At 40.1% G+C, this 24,671-nt stretch overlaps 1 protein-coding gene across 2 annotated transcripts in view; it reads right to left on the reverse strand.

The window, feature by feature from the left end:
* Window positions 1–6,824: 6,824 nt before the first annotated feature.
* The window catches only part of LOC115216728 (transcription factor AP-4), a 94,655-nt gene continuing 76,808 nt past the window's right edge, over window positions 6,825–24,671 (reverse strand). For both annotated transcript variants that reach the window (XM_029786267.2, XM_036506733.1), the window contains exons 3-5: window positions 12,479–12,659; window positions 11,517–11,707; window positions 6,825–7,594 (exon numbers count right to left, since the gene is read on the reverse strand). In XM_029786267.2, the coding sequence (XP_029642127.1) occupies window positions 6,989–7,594; window positions 11,517–11,707; window positions 12,479–12,659 (978 nt within the window). In that variant the 3' untranslated portion in view covers window positions 6,825–6,988. The remainder of the gene's footprint in view (window positions 7,595–11,516; window positions 11,708–12,478; window positions 12,660–24,671) is intronic.

Genomic DNA, 24,671 nt, shown 5'->3' on the forward strand with positions numbered 1-24,671 from the left:
AGAGAAAAGAATATGGGCTTGTACTTGGCATTCCAATCAAGTGCTACTGAATACTGAAACAAATGTGGCCTGGATCTCCGTCGGTTACGACGACGACGAATGTTCCAGTTGATCCGATCCGCAGGACAGCCTGCTTGTGAAATTAATGTGTATGTGGCTAAGCACTCCACAAATACACTTACCCTCAACATGGTTCTCAGGGATTCAGTGGGATACAGAATGCGACAAGGCTGGCCCTTTAAAACATGTAACAGATGAAACAAAGGAATACCGAATTCAAATGTTCTTTATTCTCTCATTATTCATGTGTTCTTTATATGTGGCGCGAGTTTAATATGGTTAATAAGACCCGAAACCTGAATGGTAAAATTGTCGCGCACTAAACGCACACGCACAAACCTAGTGAGGACACATGGCTTAGGGGTTAGGGTGTTGCACTCACGAGTTAGCGATCTTGATTTCAATTCCTAGACCGGGTGGTCCGTTGTGTTCTTGAGCAAAACACTTCATCTCACATTACTTTGCGATCACTTCAACACCTGACACTTGGTACACGGTGCACCTGTTCAAATAACGTCGATTTGTCGGAGTGAGTCAGTTAATGTACGACACAAACATTTGATCACTATAAGCGAATCGTTTGTGCAGGTCGTATAGCAAAAGCAGAACGCTCATACATCGTCTTGAACTGAGTGTCTATTTATATATATATATATATACAGGGTGTCCCGAAATAAAGGCAACCGAAGTTTCGGGCTTTAATAACTATCAATAAATGTGATTAGATATGAAAATTATACATCATTATAAAAGCTTAGTGTGTCTTCTTTTTGTTTCAGGCTAAATAAATTCAGATTTATAAATTAGATAATGGCTATAGATCGAAATACAATCATAACCCTCCATAAAGGAGGGTTATGATTAAGCAGAAGAACTTAAAATTAACCAAACAACAGTCTGTAAAATTGGCAAGAAATTTCAAGAGACTGGTTCCACCACTGATCGACCTGGACGTGGCCGAAAAAGAAATGTGTGAACCCCTCAGCCTATCAAAAGTACCAGAGAAAAGATACGGCGAAATATTCGTCGTTCCGTCAGAAAACTGACTGTCACAGCAAAAATAATCCGAACACCAATGTATGAGTGCTGAGGGAGGATCTCTGGACCCACCCCACCGTCATGAGCTCACGCAAGTTTATAAGACAACGAGACTGGAGAGAAGCCATCTTGTCCCGCATCAGATTGCTGAAGGTACGTTGCCCAACTGATGAAAAGCAATTTGACATCGAACAGATAGTAAACCACCAGAATGACCGACTTTGGTATGTATATGGTTCCATCGAGGGTAGACTCGTAAATCGAAGTCAAAATTCATTGTCAGTTATGGTTTGGGCAGCTGTGACAGCCACTGGAAAGTTTCCCCTCGTTTGTGTGCCTTCGGGTGCTAAAATTAACATCAGGCGATACATTAGCGACATTGTGCAAGCTGAACGGCATCCAGGCGAATGAGCACTTTCAAGGTCCAAGGTGCGCCTTGGAGCTTCAAACAGGACTCGGCACCATCCCGCAGCCCCAAACAGACACAACACTAGATTCAGAAAAACATTCCGTCGTTCATAGACTAGGATGTATGGCGCTCAAGAAGCCCCGATCTCAACCCGTTGGATTTTTCTGTTTGATCCATTTTGGAGACGAGGATTACGAGTACTCCTCACGCTTCGCTCGCCGCTCGGAAGGCAAAACTACGCCGAGAATGGGCTTCGATTCAGCAAGTACAGCTGCGTGCTGTGTGTGAAGCATTAGCATCTAGACTTAAGGTTGTGATTCAAAACAGGGGTGGTCATGTCGAATAAAAGTGGTAGTGTCATAATTGTTTCCTTTACTATTTACATTGCAACGCTCGGACCCGAAATATAACATTTTGCTTTGGCAAAATTGAAAAAAGTTGGTTGCCTTAATTTTGGGACACCTGTGTGTGTGTATAATATATATATACATACACATACACACACATATATATAAAATTCATTCACAAGACACTGGACGACCCCGGGCGATAGCAGAAGACACTTCCCGAGTCAGCCTGAACCTGAAACCAAATGGTTGCAAAGCCGGCTTCTTAACCACAGCCGTTCTTGCACCAACAAAGAAGTAAATCGTCTCTGGATGGAACTGGAAACAAAGACAAAAGAGACCTGTACCTATTTTAGAAATCAATTTTTGAGATTAATAACTTCATACTTAGAGGTGTATGCACTTATGCATGCATACACACACACATCTAAATTCTGTATCTATCTGTTTGATTTCTGATCGCAATCATAATGCAATGTGCATCACCGTTTTTTATATCTACTCCCCCGATGCTGCCATGGATTTTTATGACACTGCTAATAATAGTATTCAATGGGTGGATACCCTTCTTGGCGCCAATCCTTATTTCCTTTTCAACTAAGATATTCCAATGGAATTTCCACACGAACTGCAGGACATACGCGCGCGCAGTTATGATATATATTATATAAATACATGTTATATAACACACACACACAGTGTTTGTGGAGGAACATGGCTTGGTGGTTAAGGTGTTGCATTCCTAATCACAAGATTGTGGTTTCGATTCCAGGAACGGGCGATGAGTTTTGTTCTTGAGCAAAGCATTTCATTATATGTTGCTCCAGTCCATTCAGCTGGCCAAAAAGTGACGTATATATTCTCCAAAAGTGGCGAAACCAGTGTGGAATAGTTTGCGTACCCATAATCTAACGGTTCAGTAAAAGAGACCAGCGAGGGCTTAAATGGTTCAACTAAACCTTCAGGGGTAATGTCCCAGCATGGCCACTGTCCAACGACTGGAAAAGGTAAGAGACAAAAGAGGTGACTACAAAAACAAACAAACATTTACTATTGGCGGGGATGCTCTCACTACCACCCAACTACATCGATTACCCGCGGTCAGGCTGTTCTTGTGTTGCCTCAAAAAGCTTTAACCCTTTAGCATTTAAACTGGCTATATCCGGCCTAAATATTCTACCTATCATTTGTTCAAACTTGCCAGATTTTGCCTCTCACACCTACCCTACAATGTAATTCTAAATATAAACAATCACACCATCGAAATCCCAAAGCTATGAAATAATGCATGATTAATTGAAAGCAATGTGAATGCCTAACCATTTCATTTGGCAGATTAATCTGAATGCGAAAGGGTTAAAGAGCAATAACTGCTTTTCTTCATGTTCACAAGAAGGAAGCCAGGTATTGCTCTCCAATACACTTTATCCTTTTTTTAAAATAATTTAATCTGGTCTATTAATAAGTGCCAACTATTCTCAAGCAGTTTTGTAGTTATTTAAAACATAGTACCTCCCAACATCTTTTATCTTTTACTTGTTTCAGTCATTGAACTGTGGTCATGCTGGGGCACCGCCTTGTAGGGTTTAGGTTAAACAAATCGACTCCAGTACTTTTTTGTGTTTTTAAAGGCTTATGTATTTACCATTAGGTTTCTTATAAATTTAGCCAGTCAATAGCATCAAGCCAACAATACACAAATCAATTTCTGATACACACAACTTTCAGAAATCACTGCTTGTATATGGCATTCTATACAACAACCCACAAACTTTTAAATCACAAACCGGTGACTTCTCACACAAAAATCTGAAGACTCCCACAACAACACATGTTGACTTCCACACAGCCTGCTGATTGCCACCTAGCCTGTGAAGACTCACAGACCACAACTCACTGACTCCTACACAACAATCAACCAACTTTCAAACCACATTCCACTAGTGTCCACACTACAAACCACCATTTCACATAACAACTCGTTTACTTCCACACTACACTAAACACAACAACACTCCCACTGCATGGCATCGTGGGCAAGTGACCTGTACGACAAACAAACCTGAAATCTTGTGAATTGGTTCAGATGAATTTGTTGTGGAAGCCTGCCTGCAAGCCTTCCTTGTTCTTGGAGAGTAAACACTATTGACTGTCCAGTTTAACACCACCACCTAGAATTTCAGCGATTTTAGCATTCTGGTGAAAAGATAACCTTTCTTTACCATCTGAGTTATAGACCTTGAAAAAGCCATGCACACAGCTCTTCTTCTTTGACATGTAAAAATGAACTCATTTTCCACTTTTCTCTCCCTCCCCTGTGAGGTGTGCCATAGATCAATTATGAGACACTGTGGAGCAACAACGAATTTGGTGTCACTCATTCAACATTTTAACCCTTCGGCATTTAAACCAGCCACAGCTGGCCAAACTATTTTGCCTTTTTTATGTTCAAGTTGGCCACATCCAACATCTCACACCAACTCTACAATGTCATTCTAAAAATAAACAATCACATCATTGAAATCTTGAAACCAGAAGATAATGCATGTTTAATTCAAGACAATGTGAATAAATAAGCTTTACATTTGACAGCATAATCTAAATGCTAAAAGGTCTGTCTATCTGTATGTGTGTGTGTGTGCATCTCTCTCTCTCTCCCTCTGTATGTATGTACAGATTTCTACATACACAAGCATGTGTACGAGTTTGCCTCCAGCACCAAAAAGTTCTGCAACCAAAAGAGAGTGAATGTGCAATCAGCTGTGCCAAAATGCCTGCATCCAAACATCTGCGTCAAATTTTCCCGTTACTCATAAGCTCAGGCTCAAGTGATGCTGAGCAAGGACCACTAATCAACATCAACGAAAATAAACCAATGAAGAACAACATGAAATGCAAAAACAGTACAATGCAGAGCTTTAATAAAGCGTTAAAACATAAACGAAAATTTCAGGAAAAAAAAAAGGGAAGAAAAATAGAACGAAAATTGAAAGAAAAAAAGGGGAGGCGAGGTAGGGGGAAGGGTGTAATGTCATCAGTTTTTTGTAGGGCTTTGTTTTAGCAAAAAGGAAAAAAAAATTCTGCAGGGAGAGGGAACAGGGAGTTGAGTATCACCATCATGACGATGATGATTATTATTATTTTTTTTTATTTCTTAATAGAAAATGTTCTTTTCAGAGGATAAACTTTCCTCTGGTATGCTTTTTGAATGATGTGTGTATGTGTGTGTGTGTATATATGTATGTGTATGTATGTATATGTTTGTACATACACACATAAAATGAACAACTGCAATGAGTGTATAAAAAGTGGGCAGTCAATATTTCCAAAGATATAGGCATATATATGCATTATATATATGTGTGTGTGTGTATATGTATATATGTGTATATGTATATATATATATATATATATACACACACACACACACACACACATATATATATATACTCATATACACACATATATATACACATACATGCACACATCATATTTGACAGCTTATGAGGCACATTATTTTTCCAGGAGAAAAAGCAAAACATCCAGGAAAATCTCTTTGTGTCGTATAAACACATCATAAGGATTTAGATTACAGGCAGGTGATGGTTCAAGAAGGGACCTGCTAACATCGAAGCATGCCCTATAAAACTTGTATGCCTCATGCAAAGTCAAATGTGTGCAAAATGCAAGGCGCATGTACCTGCACAAGTACATACGTGTATGCATGTGTGTGTATATATTTATATATGTGTATATAGATACACATATATGAACCAAAAAAAAAAAAAGAAAGCATAGAGAGAGAGATATATGTCTTGACAAAGAGAAATGTCATGAAATGAATTTTTTGAGACAAGAAATTTTCGGACAAGTTATAATGAAAGCGAAGGGGAAAAAAAAAAAAAACAGAAAAATCCTTATCTTTAAATTACGGAGTGTGAACGAATGGATAGGTAGATAGAAACCCTTATTTAAAAAAAGAGAAAAAGAACCCTCACCCTCCCCCCACTTATGATTATAAACTATTTTTCCCTCTAAGTTGCTAGCCCTTCCCAACCTTCAACACCTCCATGGAAAAAAAAAAAGAAATATAAAACAAAAAATACAAAAAAAAGCAACATCACCCACTTCTCCACCCAACCCCTAACCCCCCTCCCGTCCCACACCTATTACGGCACTGTCCCCCCTCCCACCCACCCACCCAAAATCCTCATTGACTATGTTTAAAAGCTATGATTTATGCACAATGACACCCGGGCGCTGATAAATTTGGTTGATGGCATAGGGGGGAGCTCGATGCAACAGCGTTGAAGCTGTGGGGTATTTGGTGGGGGTGGTGCTGAAACAGCTACTGGAGAGGTTGGTCTTCACAACAGACGTACAGTCACTGGCTAGTACTTGTTGCTGGTGGTGTTGGTGTTGTTGTTGTTGTTGTTGTTGTTGGTCTTGTTGGTGATGATGGTGGTGGTGGTGATGATGATGATGGTGTGGCTGTTGTAGTTGTTGTCGATGTTGCTGTGTTTGCTGCTGCTGCTGCTGTTGTTGTTGTTGCTGCTGCTGCTGCTGTTGATGTTGTTGTTGCTGCTGTTGGTGGTGGTGGTGGTGGTGATGGTGTGCAGCAGGAACGACTGGTGGGACAGCAGTGGTGGTGGCCACAAGGACAGGAGAGTGAGCTGAAGGCGGGGCCGGAGTATCAGCAGCAGTGGCACCTGCAGCTGCAACTGTAGAAAGCGCCGGATGCAAGAGTTGCTGTTGCTGCTGCAGAGTTGGTTTTGGTGTTTTTGATGCTGCGGCAGTCAAAAGGGACGACGATGATGTTGATGATGATGATGATGATGAGGATGGTGATGACGATGAGGATGATGATGATGATGTTGAAGACGGTGTAGAGGAGAGAATAGACAGAGAAGAGGAAGGGATGGAAAAAGATGAAGTGTTGTTGCTGCTGCTGCTGTGTTGTTGTTGTTGTTGTTAATGAGGCTGAAGTTAGTGGGTGTTGTGGTGGTGGTGGTAGTGGTGATGACAGTTGATGCGAACACTACTGTGTTTTTATGTCCATTGTTATTATTGTGATGTTGCCCTGTCGTGGAAAAATCCACTGGGGACACGAGTTCTGAATTGTTATCATCATCATCTACACAATCATCATTACAATCATCACCATCATCATCGGCAGCATTGTCGTTGATGACATCGTCGTCTTCGTCGTCGTCAGTGATGTCATCACCGTCATCATCATCTTCTTCAATGTCATCGCTGCCGTCCTCCTCATTGTTGATTGGTGACGACAGTGGAGTTGTGCCACTGTCATCTTTAGAGTGACAGTTTTCCTTGTCTTCATCACCTCCAACAACACCACGCCACCACTTCCACCCATCTTCACACAGCTTTCTTTACCTGACCCTATAACAGAGCAAGGGGCCACTGTTTCACCTGTCCCGCTGCACACCTTCTTCTGCCTCTGTTGTTGCTCTGTGATGCTAACTACCCCTCTTCCACCACTGCTATTATACACAGCATTGCCATGTTGGTGTGCAGGTGGTGCATTGATGCATTCAACTTCATCAAATTGTGACATGTTGTTGTTGTTGTTTGGGTGCTGCTGTTCTTCTATTGCCAATCCAATTCGGTCCCCTTCCAAGTGTCGGATGGCCTCTACTATGGTCTCTAAATTACGCCGGGACATGGAGGAGTTGAACAAGGGTTGGCTCGGCTTTTCATCGACTTCATTTAGACTCATCTGTAAATCACAGCCACAGGAGATAATGAAAAATAAAAGAAAAGAGAAGAAAACAAAGAATTAGTGAATGTAATAAACTAGGAGAGAGAGAGAGAGAGAGAGAGCATGGCATTAGTTACATACTGAATTTGCCAATGTATGAAGCGCATTCACATATAAGAGGGACACTTATCTTACAACTGTATTTTGCAGGAGATATTCAAAGATATCTTCAAGTGGTTTTATTGGGAAAATGTATGATTCTGTGCATGTAAATTCAAGCGCAGTGAAAGTATAGTGGAATTTAAATACGAAAGCATGTATTTTAATATAAATAAGCTACATTATAGGAGTACCAATACAGATCAGCTGTAAGATTGCTTATTATTTTGGTCAAGAGAATTGCTATACAGGATACAAAACTCATATTTCAGGGCGTGGTATTTTATGTAACCACTGCTACGGTTTTGTTGTCATCCACTCATTGCAAATAGTTGACTGGCTGGTCCTTCCATCTTTCTAGAATTTTACTTTAGAACAGTGGTTCTCAAACCTTTTTGGGCCACTGCCCCCTTGACACCCAGGCCACATTCCTAGCGCCTGCACTTCAACTAACTGGATGGAAGTACTCCGTCGGTTACGACGACGAGGGTTCCGGTTGATCCGATCAAACGGAACAACCTGCTCATGAAATTAACGTGTAAGTGGCTGAGCACTCCACAGACACGTGTACCCTTAACGTAGTTCTCGGGGATATTCAGCGTGACACAGAGAGTGACAAGGCCGGCCCTTTGAAATACAGGTAAAACAGAAACAGGAAGTAAGAGTGAGACAAAGTTGTGGTGAAAGGGTACAGCAGGGATCACCACCATCCCCTGCCGGAGCCTCGTGGAGCTTTGGGTGTTTTCGCTCAATAAACACTCACAAAGCCCGGTCTGGGTGTCGAAACCGCGATCCTACGACCGCGAGTCTGCTGCCCTAACCACTGGGCCATTGCGCCCCCACTAACTAACTATCACTAATATAGACCTCTTTCTGAAGTAAATTCAAAGCAACTGTAGTTAACAAATAAAACTTAACCTAATGAACACATTATTTTGTTGTTTTTACATGAATCGCCACCCCATTATCACCCCACATTTTACATGTATCGCTACTCCATTATTGCCCCCATTTTTCTTCAGCATCCCCTTGGAACTTTCCATCACCCCCCCCCCCCCGGAGCAATACTGCCCACTTTGGGAACCACTGCTTTAGATAATTAAAAACAGGTCTCTTAAAGGTAACAGAGTCATTAAATAATGTAAGACACATGTCAAGTGTGGGTTATGTACGCAAGGAAAGGAAGTATAATGGAGTGATGTGACTATAACTTTACCGTGAGTGATGTTTTTTAAAGTTTATGCCATCGGTGATATTTTCTTTGGTTTTATTATTAGTGTCAATTCTTGCACTTAGTGGATTTATGCTTATCCAGCTCCCTGGCCAACAACACTGTCTCCCATTTTTATTATGGCCGCATTACATGCAGGGCAATATTTCAATACATTTAAAAATAGGAAAACAGCATATCTTATACACCAGCAAATTCAGAAATTATTACAGACAAACAATAACAGAATCCAATAAAGAAAACTTCTTGTGGTTGGGTTTTGAATGAAATAATGGATAAATCTCTCTCAAACCACAAACCCACCTTCTTAAAAACATGAAAAAAATAAAGCTCACATTGAATAATGTTGATGAACCATGTCTGGAAATACAATTTAATTTATACCTGATATTCTAATAAATGTATGTGTGTGTGTGTGTGTGTGAGCGCACGCACACACACACAAACAGACAGGTAGATTGATAGATAGACAGATAAACAGACAGATATTTTATGTCATACACAAGTCATATAGCATGTAAAGATGTTACAATGATGTAAAGGTGTTACCAGTGGCTACGGTGATCAGGTCATGATCATTAAATGGTGCATTCAATTCCTGGAGTTGGTGGTATGTAGTGGTCTTTGAGCAAGGAATTTCTCATTGTTTCAGTCTACTCACCTATTATATACTATACTATAATGTAAATGTAAATATATGTATATATGTTGTCACTAAACCATTGTAAGTGAAAGACAATGTCGATGTTTATTTTACCCAGGGAACAAATACATATTTCAGCATTGTTGAAGACAATAAGAGACTACTATTCTAAGAAAATTTACTTCAATTACATTTGCATTATCCACGCCAGTATGAGAAAAACAGGAGCACAACCTGATGCTCACCTGTTTACACATAAGATAGCTTCCACCCAGGTACACTAGCCCTGTTTACACATAAGATAGCTTCCACCCAGGTACACTAGCCCTGTTTACACATAAGATAGCTTCCACCCAGGTACACTAGCCCTGTTTACACATAAGATAGCTTCCACCCAGGTACACTAGCCCTGTTTACACATAAGGTAGCTTCCACCCAGGTACACTAGCCCTGTTTACACATAAGGTAGCTTCCACCAGGTACACTAGCCCTGTTTACACATAAGGTAGCTTCCACCCAGGTACACTAGCCCTGTTTACACATAAGATAGCTTCCACCCAGGTACACTAGCCCTGTTTACACATAAGGTAGCTTCCACCCAGGTACACTAGCCCTGTTTACACATAAGATAGCTTCCAGCCAGGTACACTAGCCCTGTTTACACATAAGTAGCTTCCACCCAGGTACACTAGCCCTGTTTACACATAAGGTAGCTTCCACCCAGGTACACTAGCCCTGTTTACACATAAGATAGCTTCACCCAGGTACACTAGCCCTGTTTACACATAAGGTAGCTTCCACCCAGGTACACTAGCCCTGTTTACACATAAGGTAGCTTCCACCCAGGTACACTAGCCCTGTTTACACATAAGATAGCTTCCACCCAGGTACACTAGCCCTGTTTACACATAAGGTAGCTTCCACCCAGGTACACTAGCCCTGTTTACACATAAGGTAGCTTCCACCCAGGTACACTAGCCCTGTTTACACATAAGGTAGCTTCCACCCAGGTACACTAGCCCTGTTTACACATAAGGTAGCTTCCACCCAGGTACACTAGCCCTGTTTACACATAAGATAGCTTCCACCCAGGTACACTAGCCCTGTTTACACATAAGGTAGCTTCCACCCAGGTACACTAGCCCTGTTTACACATAAGGTAGCTTCCACCCAGGTACACTAGCCCTGTTTACACATAAGGTAGCTTCCACCCAGGTACACTAGCCCTGTTTACACATAAGGTAGCTTCCACCCAGGTACACTAGCCCTGTTTACACATAAGGTAGCTTCCACCCTCAAGCTTTGTGTTTTAGTTGAGCTAATTTTTTATAGGCACAATTGTAGCTACACGGTTGAGAATCTTACTCTTATTAAGGGTCAATTCTATCCTGTGACACCTTGATTGTCTTCTTCTATAACCCTGGGCTGACCAAACAAAGCCTTGTGAGTGCATTTGGTAGATGTTGTACATGCATGTCTATGCATGTATAAATGTCTAGATGTTGGGTGATGGTTGTAAACAAGCAAGGTCATTTCATTTCTTGTTTTCCATGAAAAGCATGCCTGAGCATGGGAAAACATTACCTCGCTTGTAAACAGATGGCAATAGTGCTGTGATGGTGACAGGATTGGAGTTAGTAAGATTTATAAGTCTCACTTCAACACATATGTACACTGACACACAAAAGCAAGAGAAAGTGAGATGTAGGAATACAATGGGGATAGGAAGAGAGGCTGAGATGAAGGAATGCCATACAAAGAGAGCGAGAGAAAGAGAGAGACAGAGGCAGAGAGAAAAAGACAATGATGTAAGAATACGTAGTGATGGGGCACAGAGAGGAGGAGGAAAGAGGTAGAAAGAGGGACAGTGGAATAAAGCCAGTTTAATAACAAAAAGGATGAATTACCACAGCTTCTTTGTCCAGTACGTGGCTGGAGAGCTTCTGCAGTTTGGCCTCTAGAGCCCTTGACCGGTCCTCAAACTTGAGCCTCATTCGTTTCTCTTGATCAAAGTGCAGTTGGATGTCAAGCAGTTTCTTGCGCATCTCATCAAGCTGAGTGCTTTCTTCGCACAGTCCAATACCTTCATCAGATGATTCTGTAAACAGAGAGACAGTAGACAAGTGTGAAGATGTGACGTAGCATAAAGGTGAGGCTTATTCCCACCATGAAGTCTTATTTCTCTAATTCCTTGATCAATACCCATAAATTTTATATATTCAGTAAAATAAATCTAACTGTATCTCGACACAGTTGCCTGCCCTTTGTATGCTTGCACCTCAGAGTTTTCTCATCCTGTCCTTACACACAGTTTTAGAAACCAATCAGATATAATAATAATGATAATAATGTCTTAATATCATTAGTAAGGTGGCAAGCTGACGGAATCATTAGTATGCGAGACAAAATGCCAAGCAGCATTTCAGCTATCTTTATGTTCCATCCTCACAGTCTGTGCATACGCACGTGTGTGTGTGTGTGTGTGTGTTTTACCATACCATCACCATCATTTGACAACTGGTGTTGGTTTGTTTACATTCTTGTAACTTAGCAGTTCAGTAAAAGAGACCAACATACTAAGTACCAGACTTAAAACAAGTCCTGGGGTTCAATTCATTCAGCTAAAACCCTTCAAGGTGCTGCCCCAGCATGGCCACAGCTAAATGGCTGATACAAGTCAAAGATAAAAGAAAGACCAGTTTAAATTTGACCTGAACAGGATTTTAAAGTCAACTGTTTCAGACACAACTAAGTGCAAAGCATTCTACATCGATGCTCCACCGATTCTTCCAAATCTCTAAATCATGCAACAAGCATTAGATATTCATCAGAAGCAGTTAACAGTTAAATATAAGTGAATCGTCCATACCTGTATCTCGCTTCTTCCTCTTCGGAGGTGGTGACTCTTCGGCCACGGCAGCATTGATGGAGTTTAGAGTATTATTGATGTTCATCAGTTGTTGCCTCAGGCGGTCATTCTCAGCCATCACGGTAGTTTTATCCCTCTCAAGACTGGAAATATATTCGGAAGTCTGCTGCAAGATTGCTGCCTGTTTGTTGGGAGAGGAAACAAACAAAAATAGATCAGAGTTAATTAACACTGATTTCGAACATGATACACACATATATACACATATACGCAGGTATACACATACACGAATATAAAGACACACACACACATACACATGCAGAATTACATACATGAGGTGTCCCAGTATGGCCACAATCTAATGACTGAAACAATTAAAGAGATATAAAAGATATACATACACATGTGCACAGACACATAGGCACACACACACACCTAACAGGCTTCTTTAAGAGTTTTCCATCTACTAAATCCATTCACAAGGCTTTAACGGAAGACACTTGTCCAAGACAGCATGCAGTGGGATGGAACCTGAAACCAAATGGTTGTAAAAAGGACTTCTTATCTACTCAGCCAAGCGCATAAGAGAGAGAGGGAGAGATGGAGGAGAGGGTGAGGAGGAGATGTGGGCGGGAGAGGGGAGATTGCACCCATCTTTGTGTACATGAGTACAAGCTTGGTTTTAATTAGAAGTCATTCTTAGTTTGTCTTTCGAGAGAACCAAGAAAAACCACATCTCTCCATCTACCTACACCTCTCTCTCTCTCTCTCTCTCACACACGCACGCAGAGTTTGTAATCCATTGGATCTTCTTCATAGCAACAGTAGCTAGTGAAAAACCAGAGGCTATATATAGAACTGATCAGATCCAATGAAGGACCTGTCTGGACTGAACTGGACTAGTTGGAAGTGAACAATTGATTTTTGTTGGACTAATTAATAAACCATCATCTCGTCTAGATGCACAAGTGTGCAGTGTGCAGCAACTTAATGTCGACATATATACACATATATGTGGTACATATACTTGGGTGTACATAGTTACATGCATACACATGGGTGTGTGTGTGTGTATGTGTTTGTCTACATGTGTATGCACATATGAACATTATGCAACAAATATATAAGGGAGGGGCAATGAGACTGAGTCATTTACTAATATCACCACTATTAATAATAATAATAATAATAATAATAATGATAATAATAATAATAGTGGTTTCAAATTTTGGCACAAGGCCAGCAATTACATCAATCCCAGGGATTAACTGGTACTTATTTTATCAACCCCAAAAGGCTGAAAGGCAAGGTCAACCTCGGTGGAATTTGAACATTAAAGCAAGAAATGCCACTAAGCATATCCGTAACAACTGTGCCATCATTTCAACTGTAAGCACAAGGCCAGGAGTTTTAGAGGGGAAGGTGATTAAATTAATATCATTAACCCCAGTACTTGACTGAAATTTTGGGGCACCTTGACCAAGTGTCTTCTACGATGGTGTTGGGCCAACCAGTGGAACTGGTAGACAGAAACTGAAAGAAACCTGTTGTATATGTATACAGGTATATGTGTGTGTGTATGTGTGGTGTGTGTGTATATATATATATATATATATATATGGATGGGTGTCTATTGTGTCTGTGTTTGTCTCCCACCCATCGCTTGACAACCAGTGTTTGTCCGTTTACGTCCCTGGCGAAAAGAGACAGATAGACTAGGTACCAGAATTTTTAAAAAATGTACTGGGGTTAGCTCAGTCAACCAAAAAATTCTTTAAAGCGGTGCCCAACCGTGGTTGCAGTCTAAAAAAAAATCCAAGAAAGAACCCTAAGAGGATGAAAGGCAAAGATGATCTCAGCAGGATTTGAACTCAGAACATAAAATGTTGGAAGAAATATCACAAGGCAGTTTGTCTGGAGTTCTATTCTCCAAACATTTCTGACTTAGGCACAAGGCCAGTGGAGGAAGTGGTTAGTCGATACCATCGACCCTAGTACGTGACTGGTACTTTATTTCATCAACCCTGAAAGGATGAAAGGGAAAGGTCAAAAACTTAAAAGCTTGCTGCGCACGAGCGTGTGTGTATGTGTTTAATCTCCATAACTTTGCCTTTTAGCAAAAAGTGACCGATAAAATAAGTAATGGGGTTGATTTGATGGGCTAAAGCTTTCAAAGCAGTGCTCCAGTATGAGCGCAATCTCACGACTAAAAGAAGAGTAGAATATAACTTATTTTCAGTAGACCGCTTTATAAACCCTCTCTCTCTCCCTCTCTTTACTACTACTACTACTACTACTACTACACAGCCTGTTTTATTAATAGTTGCGGCCTTGCTGGAGTACATCATTTCTTAAAAAGATAGGCACAAGGTCACACAGTTTGGGTGAAGGGTATAATCTATCAATCTCAAGTATTTCTTTCACCTGCCTTGCAAGTTAGAAAAGCAAAAAAACAATGTAATGTAGCGAAGACGGAAACTTATACTAGACATATATATAAATATATATATACACACACCCATACATACATACATCCATACGTTCACACACGCATCTACATAGGTTCAATCTCACACAGACACACACAATGTTATGTTACCACATTTCACTACCGACACTTAAGTTGCTATGCAGTACGGTCTCTACGAGAACCACGTGGCTGCAAATTGAACTTAAAGCAATTCGCTGATAAAATAGCTACCTATAATAATAAGATTTGGTGGAGCAAATAGGAAAATAGAATTCAAAACATAATTATATATACGGATTAAAAAAAAAAAAAAACTATTAATAAAATCAGAAGTTACAGACCGAGTTTCCAACAAACGAAACTCTTGGCCCTTGAGTCACTGTTAACTCCTGCCGATTATAAATAGAAAAACGTACCAATAATTATATATCTTGAGAGATCAACTAAATAGTTTATATATTGGTGAATGGCGGGAGAGAAAAGTTACATTTCATTTAATTACTGAAAATGAATAGTTATGATAATCACACACACAAAAAAATCCAAGTCGCTTTAAGTACCTAATTTGTACACAACGACAATGTGGTGTGCATAATAAAAGGCGAAACAACACACGTGAACAAAAAACAACACGTTTTATTCAATAGTCGATAAAACAATGAAACAAACACAGTCGTTTATTGAGGTTCTCCGTTGACTTTCGTCTAATGCCGTAGACACTTGTTTTATGAAGATCATGAATGCGATGTCCCATATTTTAACACTTACACCCACGCAGATTTTTTTTCCCTCAATAAATTCAGCAGAGGCAGAGATAGCAACGAAAACTTTCTCCAACTCGCACCCAGACGATCTTAGGAGAGAAGGACACGTTGTGCTGGGAGACCTGTGTATAGGAGAGACGGGGATGGTCACCGCTAGGCCTGCCCCGTCACAGGACTGACCAGGATATAAGTAACTATTTGTTTATATCATACTAACGAAAAACGCTCTGGGTGCTTGCTCGACCCGCTAGAAATAATAGCAACATCTTCAAACGATGCAGTACACAAGTGATTCTAAATCCTTTCCCTGTTACCTTAACCACACCCTACAGGGTATTGAATGTATTTCAGCTTTACACCCACACCCCTTGCATATAAGCGCAAAAACGCGAACAGATTCACTATAATATCTTGGCATTATAAGTGTGTTATGCAAGTGTATATAAATAGGCGCGGGAATGTGTGCGTGGTTAAGAAGCTCGGGTTCGCGCCCACCGCGCGGCATAATAGGAAAGTGTCTTTTATTATAGCACCGGACCGACCAACGCCTGGTGAGTGAATTTGGTCGGCGGAAAATGTGTATAAGCCCGCCGTATATATATATATATATGTGTGTGTGTGTGTGTGTGTTCCTACCACCGCTGCTTGATAACCGGTATCGGTTTGTTTACGCCACCTTCTCGTAGCGTAGCGGTTCGGCTAAAGAAACCATAAGAACGTGTATCGGACTTGTAAAGTACTGGGGTCGACTTGTTCGACTAAAACTGCTTGAAGCGGCGCCCCAGCATGGCCGCAGCCCAACAACTGAAACAGCTTAGAAGAGGGGAGCAATGCCAGCGGTTAACACGTGGTGGAGATAACGAATAGTAAAATTAGTAGCAGACAGTTGTGTGTGTGTGTGTAACACACTGCTAGCAAAGCAGTCATTCAGAATGTAATATCAGGAGATCTATGTAATTGTAACCACTTGAAGATGGTCAGAGACAGCATTAAAAAAAACAAAAAGGCAACAAATATACAGTCACCATGCATTCGTGTTGTAAACTTTAGCGGGGAAACGATCTTTGAACCTAAAACAGACAGATACTTAAACACAGCACAACTTCCACCTCCGTCAATGTTGCATAGACCATGTGTGGAAAAAGACAGCATGGGAGGAGATCATACACACACACGCATATAATCTACAGCTACATTAAAGTCTGGGACATAAAGTGCGTGAGTCTATATACACTCACAGCATATATATGTATAGAATCTGAAGCACACAGCCCGTCACGTTGTTTACATTTGACACACCACAACGTGTGTGTATGTGTATATAAATACCTGTGTATATTTTATACTCTATATGCATTAAATATATTACATACAATATATATTATTACAAGTGTGTGTATTAAATAAGGATTGTAATTTCTAATTTTGGCAGAAAGCCAGCAATTTTGAGGGTAAGGGGAAAGTCGATTTCACCAACATCGAGGTCGATTTTACTTTTATCCTTTCAGGGTCGATAAAACGGTAAATTTTGATAAACAAGCCCAAGCCCCTTCGCTAAAAATTTCAAACCTTGTGCCTTTAGTAGAAAAGATTATTATCATTGTTAAATATATAATTGTTTATTATAATGAATTTCCGATATTCAGCTCGAAGGTGCAGGGGGAAGGGACAAGTCTTTGCAACGCCATTTACATAATCTCCACAAAATCCAGTTTTAGCTGAAGCAGATTATGTTGCGGCTAGACTAGAGGTACATACAGGAAGGCCTTGGAGGTGGTTGAATAGGTACCCCTGTAGGGTAGCATGTGTTGTCGATAACGTTGGTGGAGACTGTTGGCGGCTGTGAATTATCTTGCGCCTATATGCGCGTGTAAGAGGCGAGAGGCCGCATTGCTGCGCACTGCTTAGATCACTATGACAACAATATCGATGGAGTGAAGCTAGCGCAACATTATAATTACTTAGAAATACTATCAAGCGAAAGCGAGTGGTTTGACAACATCGTTAGAAAATCGGAGAAAAAAAAATGCCCTGGTAGACTTCCGGTTCTATGTGTCTCGAGTTCGAATCTCATAGAGCTAAACATAGATTCTTTTTTTAAACTTCATACCTTTTATTTGTTTCAGTCATTGGGCTGCGGCCAAGCTAGGTAGGGCATCGCCATGATAGGTTTAGTGGGAAAAAAAAAAAATTGAATCCAGTATTTCCTTTTGTTCTGGCTGGTACTATTTTAGGAAAGTCTTCCGCCCGTCCCCCACCCCATTTTATCCCAAATTTGTTTATTTTTGTAACTTTTTTTTGCCAAAAGTCCCCGTTTTCGGATACGGAGGTCCCGGAAAATTGCCAAAAATCGGCATTGTGACCCCCCACCACCACCACACACACACACACACACACACACAAACCCTAAAACCGTAACCGTAAGTACAGAAATTTTTTGAAATTTTTGTCAGAATCATGATGTCCGTATTTTTCCGCATATTTAGGGGGGGGGGTTCTTTAAAACAATTTTACAAAGATTTTTTGAAATTTTTTCAGAATCATAATCTCCGTATTTTTTCGCATATTTTGAAAAAAAAAAAATTGTGAAAAAAGTTAAGAATGAAGGAAATGGGTGTAGGGTGGTAATTTAGAAATGTCGATTTTTGCCAATTTTTTTGCAGATATCATTTAAAACTACATAGGTCTATTTCTTTTCCTCTTTACTTATCTTTTTGTGTCTGAAGCTGGAATTGAACACCGCTTGCCAAAAAGAAACTGAAGCGGAGACGTCTCGATCGCAACGCTACCGGTTAAGCTACGATAGAGAAGCAGGAAATTCATCCTTGTTTAAAGTATTTAAACGTTAAATTAAAACTTCTGCTCAATGAGTTTAATGTTTTTATCATCAAATTTTCTTTTCATAAACAACCCCTCCGTTTAAATAATACAAGATAATTAATATCTAAACATCGTTGATAGAATAGCTAAGTATAAGATAATAGCAGCGAAATCTTTCTTGTATTACACTAAGTCTATCATGAGCAAACTACGGCCCGTGGGTCGGCACACCAACTAAAAATTACCTTGAATTTTATTTTTAGTCGTGCGGCCCACCATGTCTCATGCGTCCCCTTTTCGGAAATAACTCTTCATGCCTACACTGTATTACGCTTGAATAAAATGCGGGAATGGTCACGTCAGAACTCCTGTAAACATAAACAACAATAAACAAGACCAGCCACGTGGCCACTTGGTCTGCTAGAAATAACAGTCAAGCTGCTGATTGTTGTCTTTAAAAAGTAAAGATTTTACAGTTTTTAAAAAATGGATGATCACGGCCGGAAGATCTTTTATCATAGGTTCAAGGATTTCATCGTGCTCCAAACGTCTGTTTTGACAGGATTTTCTGTGGCCGGATGACCTTAGTGGATGCTTTTCTTGTGTCACCAGCACTATTGAGGTCGCTATGCAACTCACAAGACTACGAACCCCGAGGGAGAGGTATCGGCTTTAAATTAGGCTTTAAACGAGGGATTGAAGTAAAAGAGAAGCGATGGGTAGAACAGGTTCTGCAAGGCTACTCTCATTTAGAAGAGAGGGTGAAAAGATAAATGGCGGAGATGAGGTGTCCTCTCAAGGCAAGGCAGACTACAACTTTATGGAGGACCGATGAGGATGTAGACCGACGGGGATGTAGTTCCTATTTCTAGCAAGTCAAATGACCATATAGAGCAGTGGTCCTAAAAAGAGTGTGAGGGCTCCACACAAGCAAGCAAAATAGTAAATTGGGTCCACAATAGTATTTTATGGCTCCATGAAAAACTTTTGCTTTAAATGTATTTATTTTGCAAGAAACGCGTTTCTTTCTCTAACGTTTTAAATAGTTCAGCCTACACAAGGGAATTTATGTGATAAACAAAATAGGAATTTTGAAAGATGAGTATCTATAAAATTAGTTTTTAAACAACGAATGGCTATTGATGTCCGCCAGATTAAATAGTACTAAATGGGGTCCGTAGATAAAAAAAAAAAATGGTTGAAACCACAACAGACGTAGAGAGTCCCTTTTGGCTCAAGGAATATTTATGATGGTGCCATTGTCATTAAGATGAACTCGAAGAGACAAGTGACATGAATCTGCTATCATGTTGGTGCAGGACATACGACATCAACCGATATACAGCAATCACCACCACGCTGGTGGTCAAATTGTTTTCTAAACAGTGTCATGTGTATACAAAACACGCTTATTGTTTTTTTAAGAATGTTATTGTCACCAATCGGTGTTATTATTAGACATGCTGAATAGGTTCGCATCAGCTTTCAGATGGTGACATTGCATTTAATTAACACGTCTAATATTAATGACAATGATTAATTTGGTGACAATAAAATGTTATTATTATTCAGCGACAATTTGAAAGACAAAACAAAGAATAGTGCTGAAAACACTAGTATGAATCACACACATACACACACACACACACACACACACAGGAGCAGGCACAGCCATGTGCTTAAGAAGTTCGCTTTCCAATTACGTAGTTTCAGGTTCAGCCCCACTTTGGGATCTTTTCGGTTTGAACGGCAGTTTTTTCTAGCAGTGCCATATGAAATTGTCACTCATAATTATGACCCTAGTATCGATCTATTGCATTTCAATCTGTTTTAGGGTTAGAGTTAGGGGTGGGGGAAGGTTATCTTTTTTTCTTCAGAAATATAAATAAACCCGATCAGTTTCTTAAACGAGGGACATATTCATACGGCACAGAATGTTTGTTTTTTTACCCCAATAGACGTCATTGATTGGTTGAAATTGCAGAAATTGAAGGGGAAAAAACAACAAATATCTTACAAACTATAGAATTTTCTAAATAAAGCCAAGAGAAAAAGATGTTTTATAAACACATTCTACCAGTATACGAAGTTTTAAAATGTTTAGTTACGTGGAAATTATTTAAAAAAACTGCCGTTCAAACCGAAAAAATCCCCCACTTTGTGCCATATTGAGCTGTGTCTTCTTCTAAGGCTCCTGATCAACCAAAGATTGTGAATGGGTTTCATAAATGGAAACTGAAACGCGCGCGCGTAAGTGCGTGTGTGTTTGTGTACGTTTGTATTTCCCCCTCCTCGTCTACATGTGTTCGCCGGTTGTAAACAATAGCCTTGCAGATGGTGTCTTTTGCTTGCAGTTCACCGCGAAAGCATGTCCCGACTTCTTGACATGCTTTCATATGTTGTACCGTCTTTGTAAACAAACGGTTCATTCACATATGGTGTGACTTGTTTCTACTTTGCCTAAACATGTCTGGGTTTGGGGATGTTTGGTGGATGACATCAGGAAGGGTATAGGGAACAGTAAGAAGAGAAGGAACTGCCCCTCCTCAAAACATCCCTGACCTAAGGACCAGCGAAACACTGGTGGTTTTCACATGCAAACGCATCCACATTCCCTGGTATTAAGCATGCATTCCAATAGATCATTTACACTTTTACGTGCAATCTAACCTAACCCTAACACCAATAATAACCCAGATTAGGTCATTTCACAGCATAGACTACAGATACTACAGTAGACCGTGCACGAAAGTAACACTATTTGATTGGGTGATGAAGCCAAAAGAAAAATCAAAGACTATCAGAAAGATGCAGGGTAGGGAGAGAATACCAGCAGCCCACAAATGAGGGCACATCAATACACTATCAAGAGCCAGGGGAGCACTAATGGAAAAATGAGGAAGATGCCCTTTAGAGGCAAATTCGGATGACCCAGCCTGCAAGTAGATGGTCAGAAATTTGGTTACCCTTGTTCCTTTATTTTGCTAAATAAAACACTTAACTTATTTCAATAAAATGAATTACGTACTTGCCTTATCTATAGCTTTTATCGTTTAGTCGTTGCAATCATTGGATTGCAGCCATGCTGGAAGGCAGACTTGAAGGTTTTAGTCAAAACAAACAGATCCCAGTACTTTTGGTATAAATCCTTAAATCCTTAAAAATGTTTTAGCCCGAAGGCCGCAGCCATGCTGGGGCACCATCGCTGTTTGGGTTTTTTTTTTATATTTTCACATACACACAAGATGAAGTGAATAAACTGTCGTCTAAATTACGCAAAAATGAAAATAACAATTTTACAGATATTTACCAAAATTACAAAAGAATATATTAAATTTATTCAATAAAATCGTCATTGGCTTCAACCACAGCCTCCAGAAGACTTCGGAATCTCCTGCATCTCTTCTGGACGGTCTTCTTGATTAAGTTGGTGAATGATGCGATAATCCTTGCCTTCATTTCATCTTTGGTGTTACAAGGAGTTTTGTTGGTCTCTCGCTCAACTGCACCCCACACATAATAACGGGAGAGTACACACGTGACTTTGTTTACATTTCTGAAGATAACAGAAACCCTTTTCTCCCACCCCTAACACAAACCCTAACCCCCCATATATATAAAGAAAAAAACCACTTTCTTGAAATGTATCCGGTACTTATACCGAAGTTACGCCGATTTGTAAACGACCAGAGAAACGCAGGTATTGCTGTGTGGTTAAGAAGCTGGTTTTTGTAACCCCCGTGTGCCTTCGGGTTCCGACCCACCACGGTACCTTGAGCAAGTGTCTTCTACTACAGCCCCGGAACGATTAATAGAAGTTTTTTAAAAAGTGGGATCAAGCTGTTCAACCTTTCAAAGTAGTGCTCCAGCATGGCCACAGGCCTATGACTGAAACAAAATATAAAAAATCCTTTCTCTGCGTATGTGAGTGTGTATACACATGTGCGCGAGTCTGTGTTCGTAAGTTTGTTTACACTGTGATGTTCCGTAATTCAGCGGTTTGACAATTATAGCTGTAATTTTTTTACCAAATAGCAAGATTAAACCTACATGCACATACAGCAAACGGTGCGTGTCTGTTATAGGTGATAGGCGCGAGAGATTGTACGCGAGAGAGAGAGATAAAAGTTTGGAGAAAATCTGTTTATATGTGTGAAGTAAGTAAGAGACGAGAGACAGACGGGTTAACGTTACTTTTCTACTCCACGCCGGAGTTGTTCCCACGACAGATGGTTTTGTCTACTATATTTGCTTAATATTAAAAATAAGTCCTGGAGTCGATTTGTTTGACTTAAAAAATTCTTCATGGCGGTGCCCCAGGATGGCCGTAATCAAATGACTACGGACAAATCAAATAAAACGTCAACTTCAGACGCGGTGTGCGACTTAACTAGGAAAACGACGTACCGTGGAGATTTTTTCTTTTACCCAATTTAATTAGCTTATATCGTGTTTTAATAAATGATTTATACATATTTTCACATGTATTTTATTTGATTTCCCGCGTTAGTGTTGGTTTTCAGGTGTTGTTTACAACACTTTTACGCTATTAAATACATTCACAGGAACTGGCATGAATCGGATAAATCGACTGAAGTTAGGTTTTATTTTTACCATTAATTCCTTAAAAAGGAAAAAAAAAAACGCGTAAATCGAAAACAACCTAAGTTGAGGTATGCTTGTACATAGATTTGGCAGGGAGGAGCAATGAGTGTGGAAACCGTTTAATCACTTCACATCTATTCACAGTCTCCGTATTATCTTGTAGATATTGTGTCAGAGACAAAAGACAAGTACTGACATGTCCCCCACGTTCACAATTCTAGATAAAGTACAAACGCACAACTAGCCTCCGTCTATATTTACGTAATTGTGTGCGAGTGCAGAAGTAATTGTGCATGTATGTCTGTGAAATTGTGCGTGAATGTGGATGTATGAATAGATGGTGTTAAGTGTCTGTCAACCAAACACATACGAGGCGTGAGAGAGAAAGAACATGGGTGGAAGTAAGAAAAAGACGGCAGAAATATTATCAACACTCGTGGTGTGCGCATGAAATACGAGTGTGTGTGTGTGTGTGTGTTCATGCAAGTGAAATAAACGTATGAATAGATATGTCTGAAAGGTGTAAAGTGCACATGTATATAATTGTGCGTATAGCCCACATGTATGTGTGTATATACCGTTTGAGTGCGCGCGGGAGAGGATGAGCTTGTATTCAAAGGGGGAGAAATAGAGAGTGTGTGTGTGTACCGAGACGTATGTGTTTGTGTGCGCGCGCGAGTAGATGGAACGAGAGAGGGAGAGACACAGAGAAAGGTTACTGTTACTCTTCTCCATGCCGACTGATCCAGAGTTTTCAGTTTGTCCCTCCGACAGGTGTTTTTTTTCTTCTTTCTTTTATTACATTGTACAAATAAGCTTAATATCCTCACTACCACCACCACCACCAATCTTTTTCTCACTGTGCTTATCTCTCTACCTTCCTACTCTCGCATGCAACTTTTACTACCGCTCACTTCCTGTGTCCCTTACGCTGTTTCCTAACAACACTGGCACACACACACACACAAATATATATATATATATATATATATATATATATATATATATATATATATATATATATCACACCTGTGTCCTAAATCCACAGTTTTTACTGTCTGTCCCTTTCTTACAAAGCCCTTTACTTTTGTACCTTATACTTCTTTAGCTTTCGCTGTCTTCCTTTACTTTTTCAAATTTCCTTAATCTCTCTTAAACCAGTTTTTCCGCCTTCAATTTTCACGAACCCTCACAATACAACATATATTACGAATCAACGACAGAATGAGCTTAAATCCTACTTTAAGGGCTTTTTTTTTTAAAAAGGACATCAAATAATGGAGTCCTAGATACACTATGGTGCTACTGCGAGAACAGCAGTTCAATAGAAACACTCTTCACAAAGCCTGGCACTTGTCCTCTGAAATTTTGGTGTACTAGTTTTCTCGTTTTTGCCTGAGAACTCCCCGTTTTCTTCTAAATCTCTTCCTTTCACCTTCAATTTTCTTCTCACGCTGGTCTTTCTTTTCTCCTCCGCCCTTCTATTTCTCTTTACTCCTCCAGTGAACTTTACCCTTTCTTTGTCTCCTCTCTC

This window comes from Octopus sinensis, linkage group LG10, assembly GCF_006345805.1.
Source record: "Octopus sinensis linkage group LG10, ASM634580v1, whole genome shotgun sequence".
Lineage (NCBI taxonomy): Eukaryota > Metazoa > Mollusca > Cephalopoda > Octopoda > Octopodidae > Octopus > Octopus sinensis.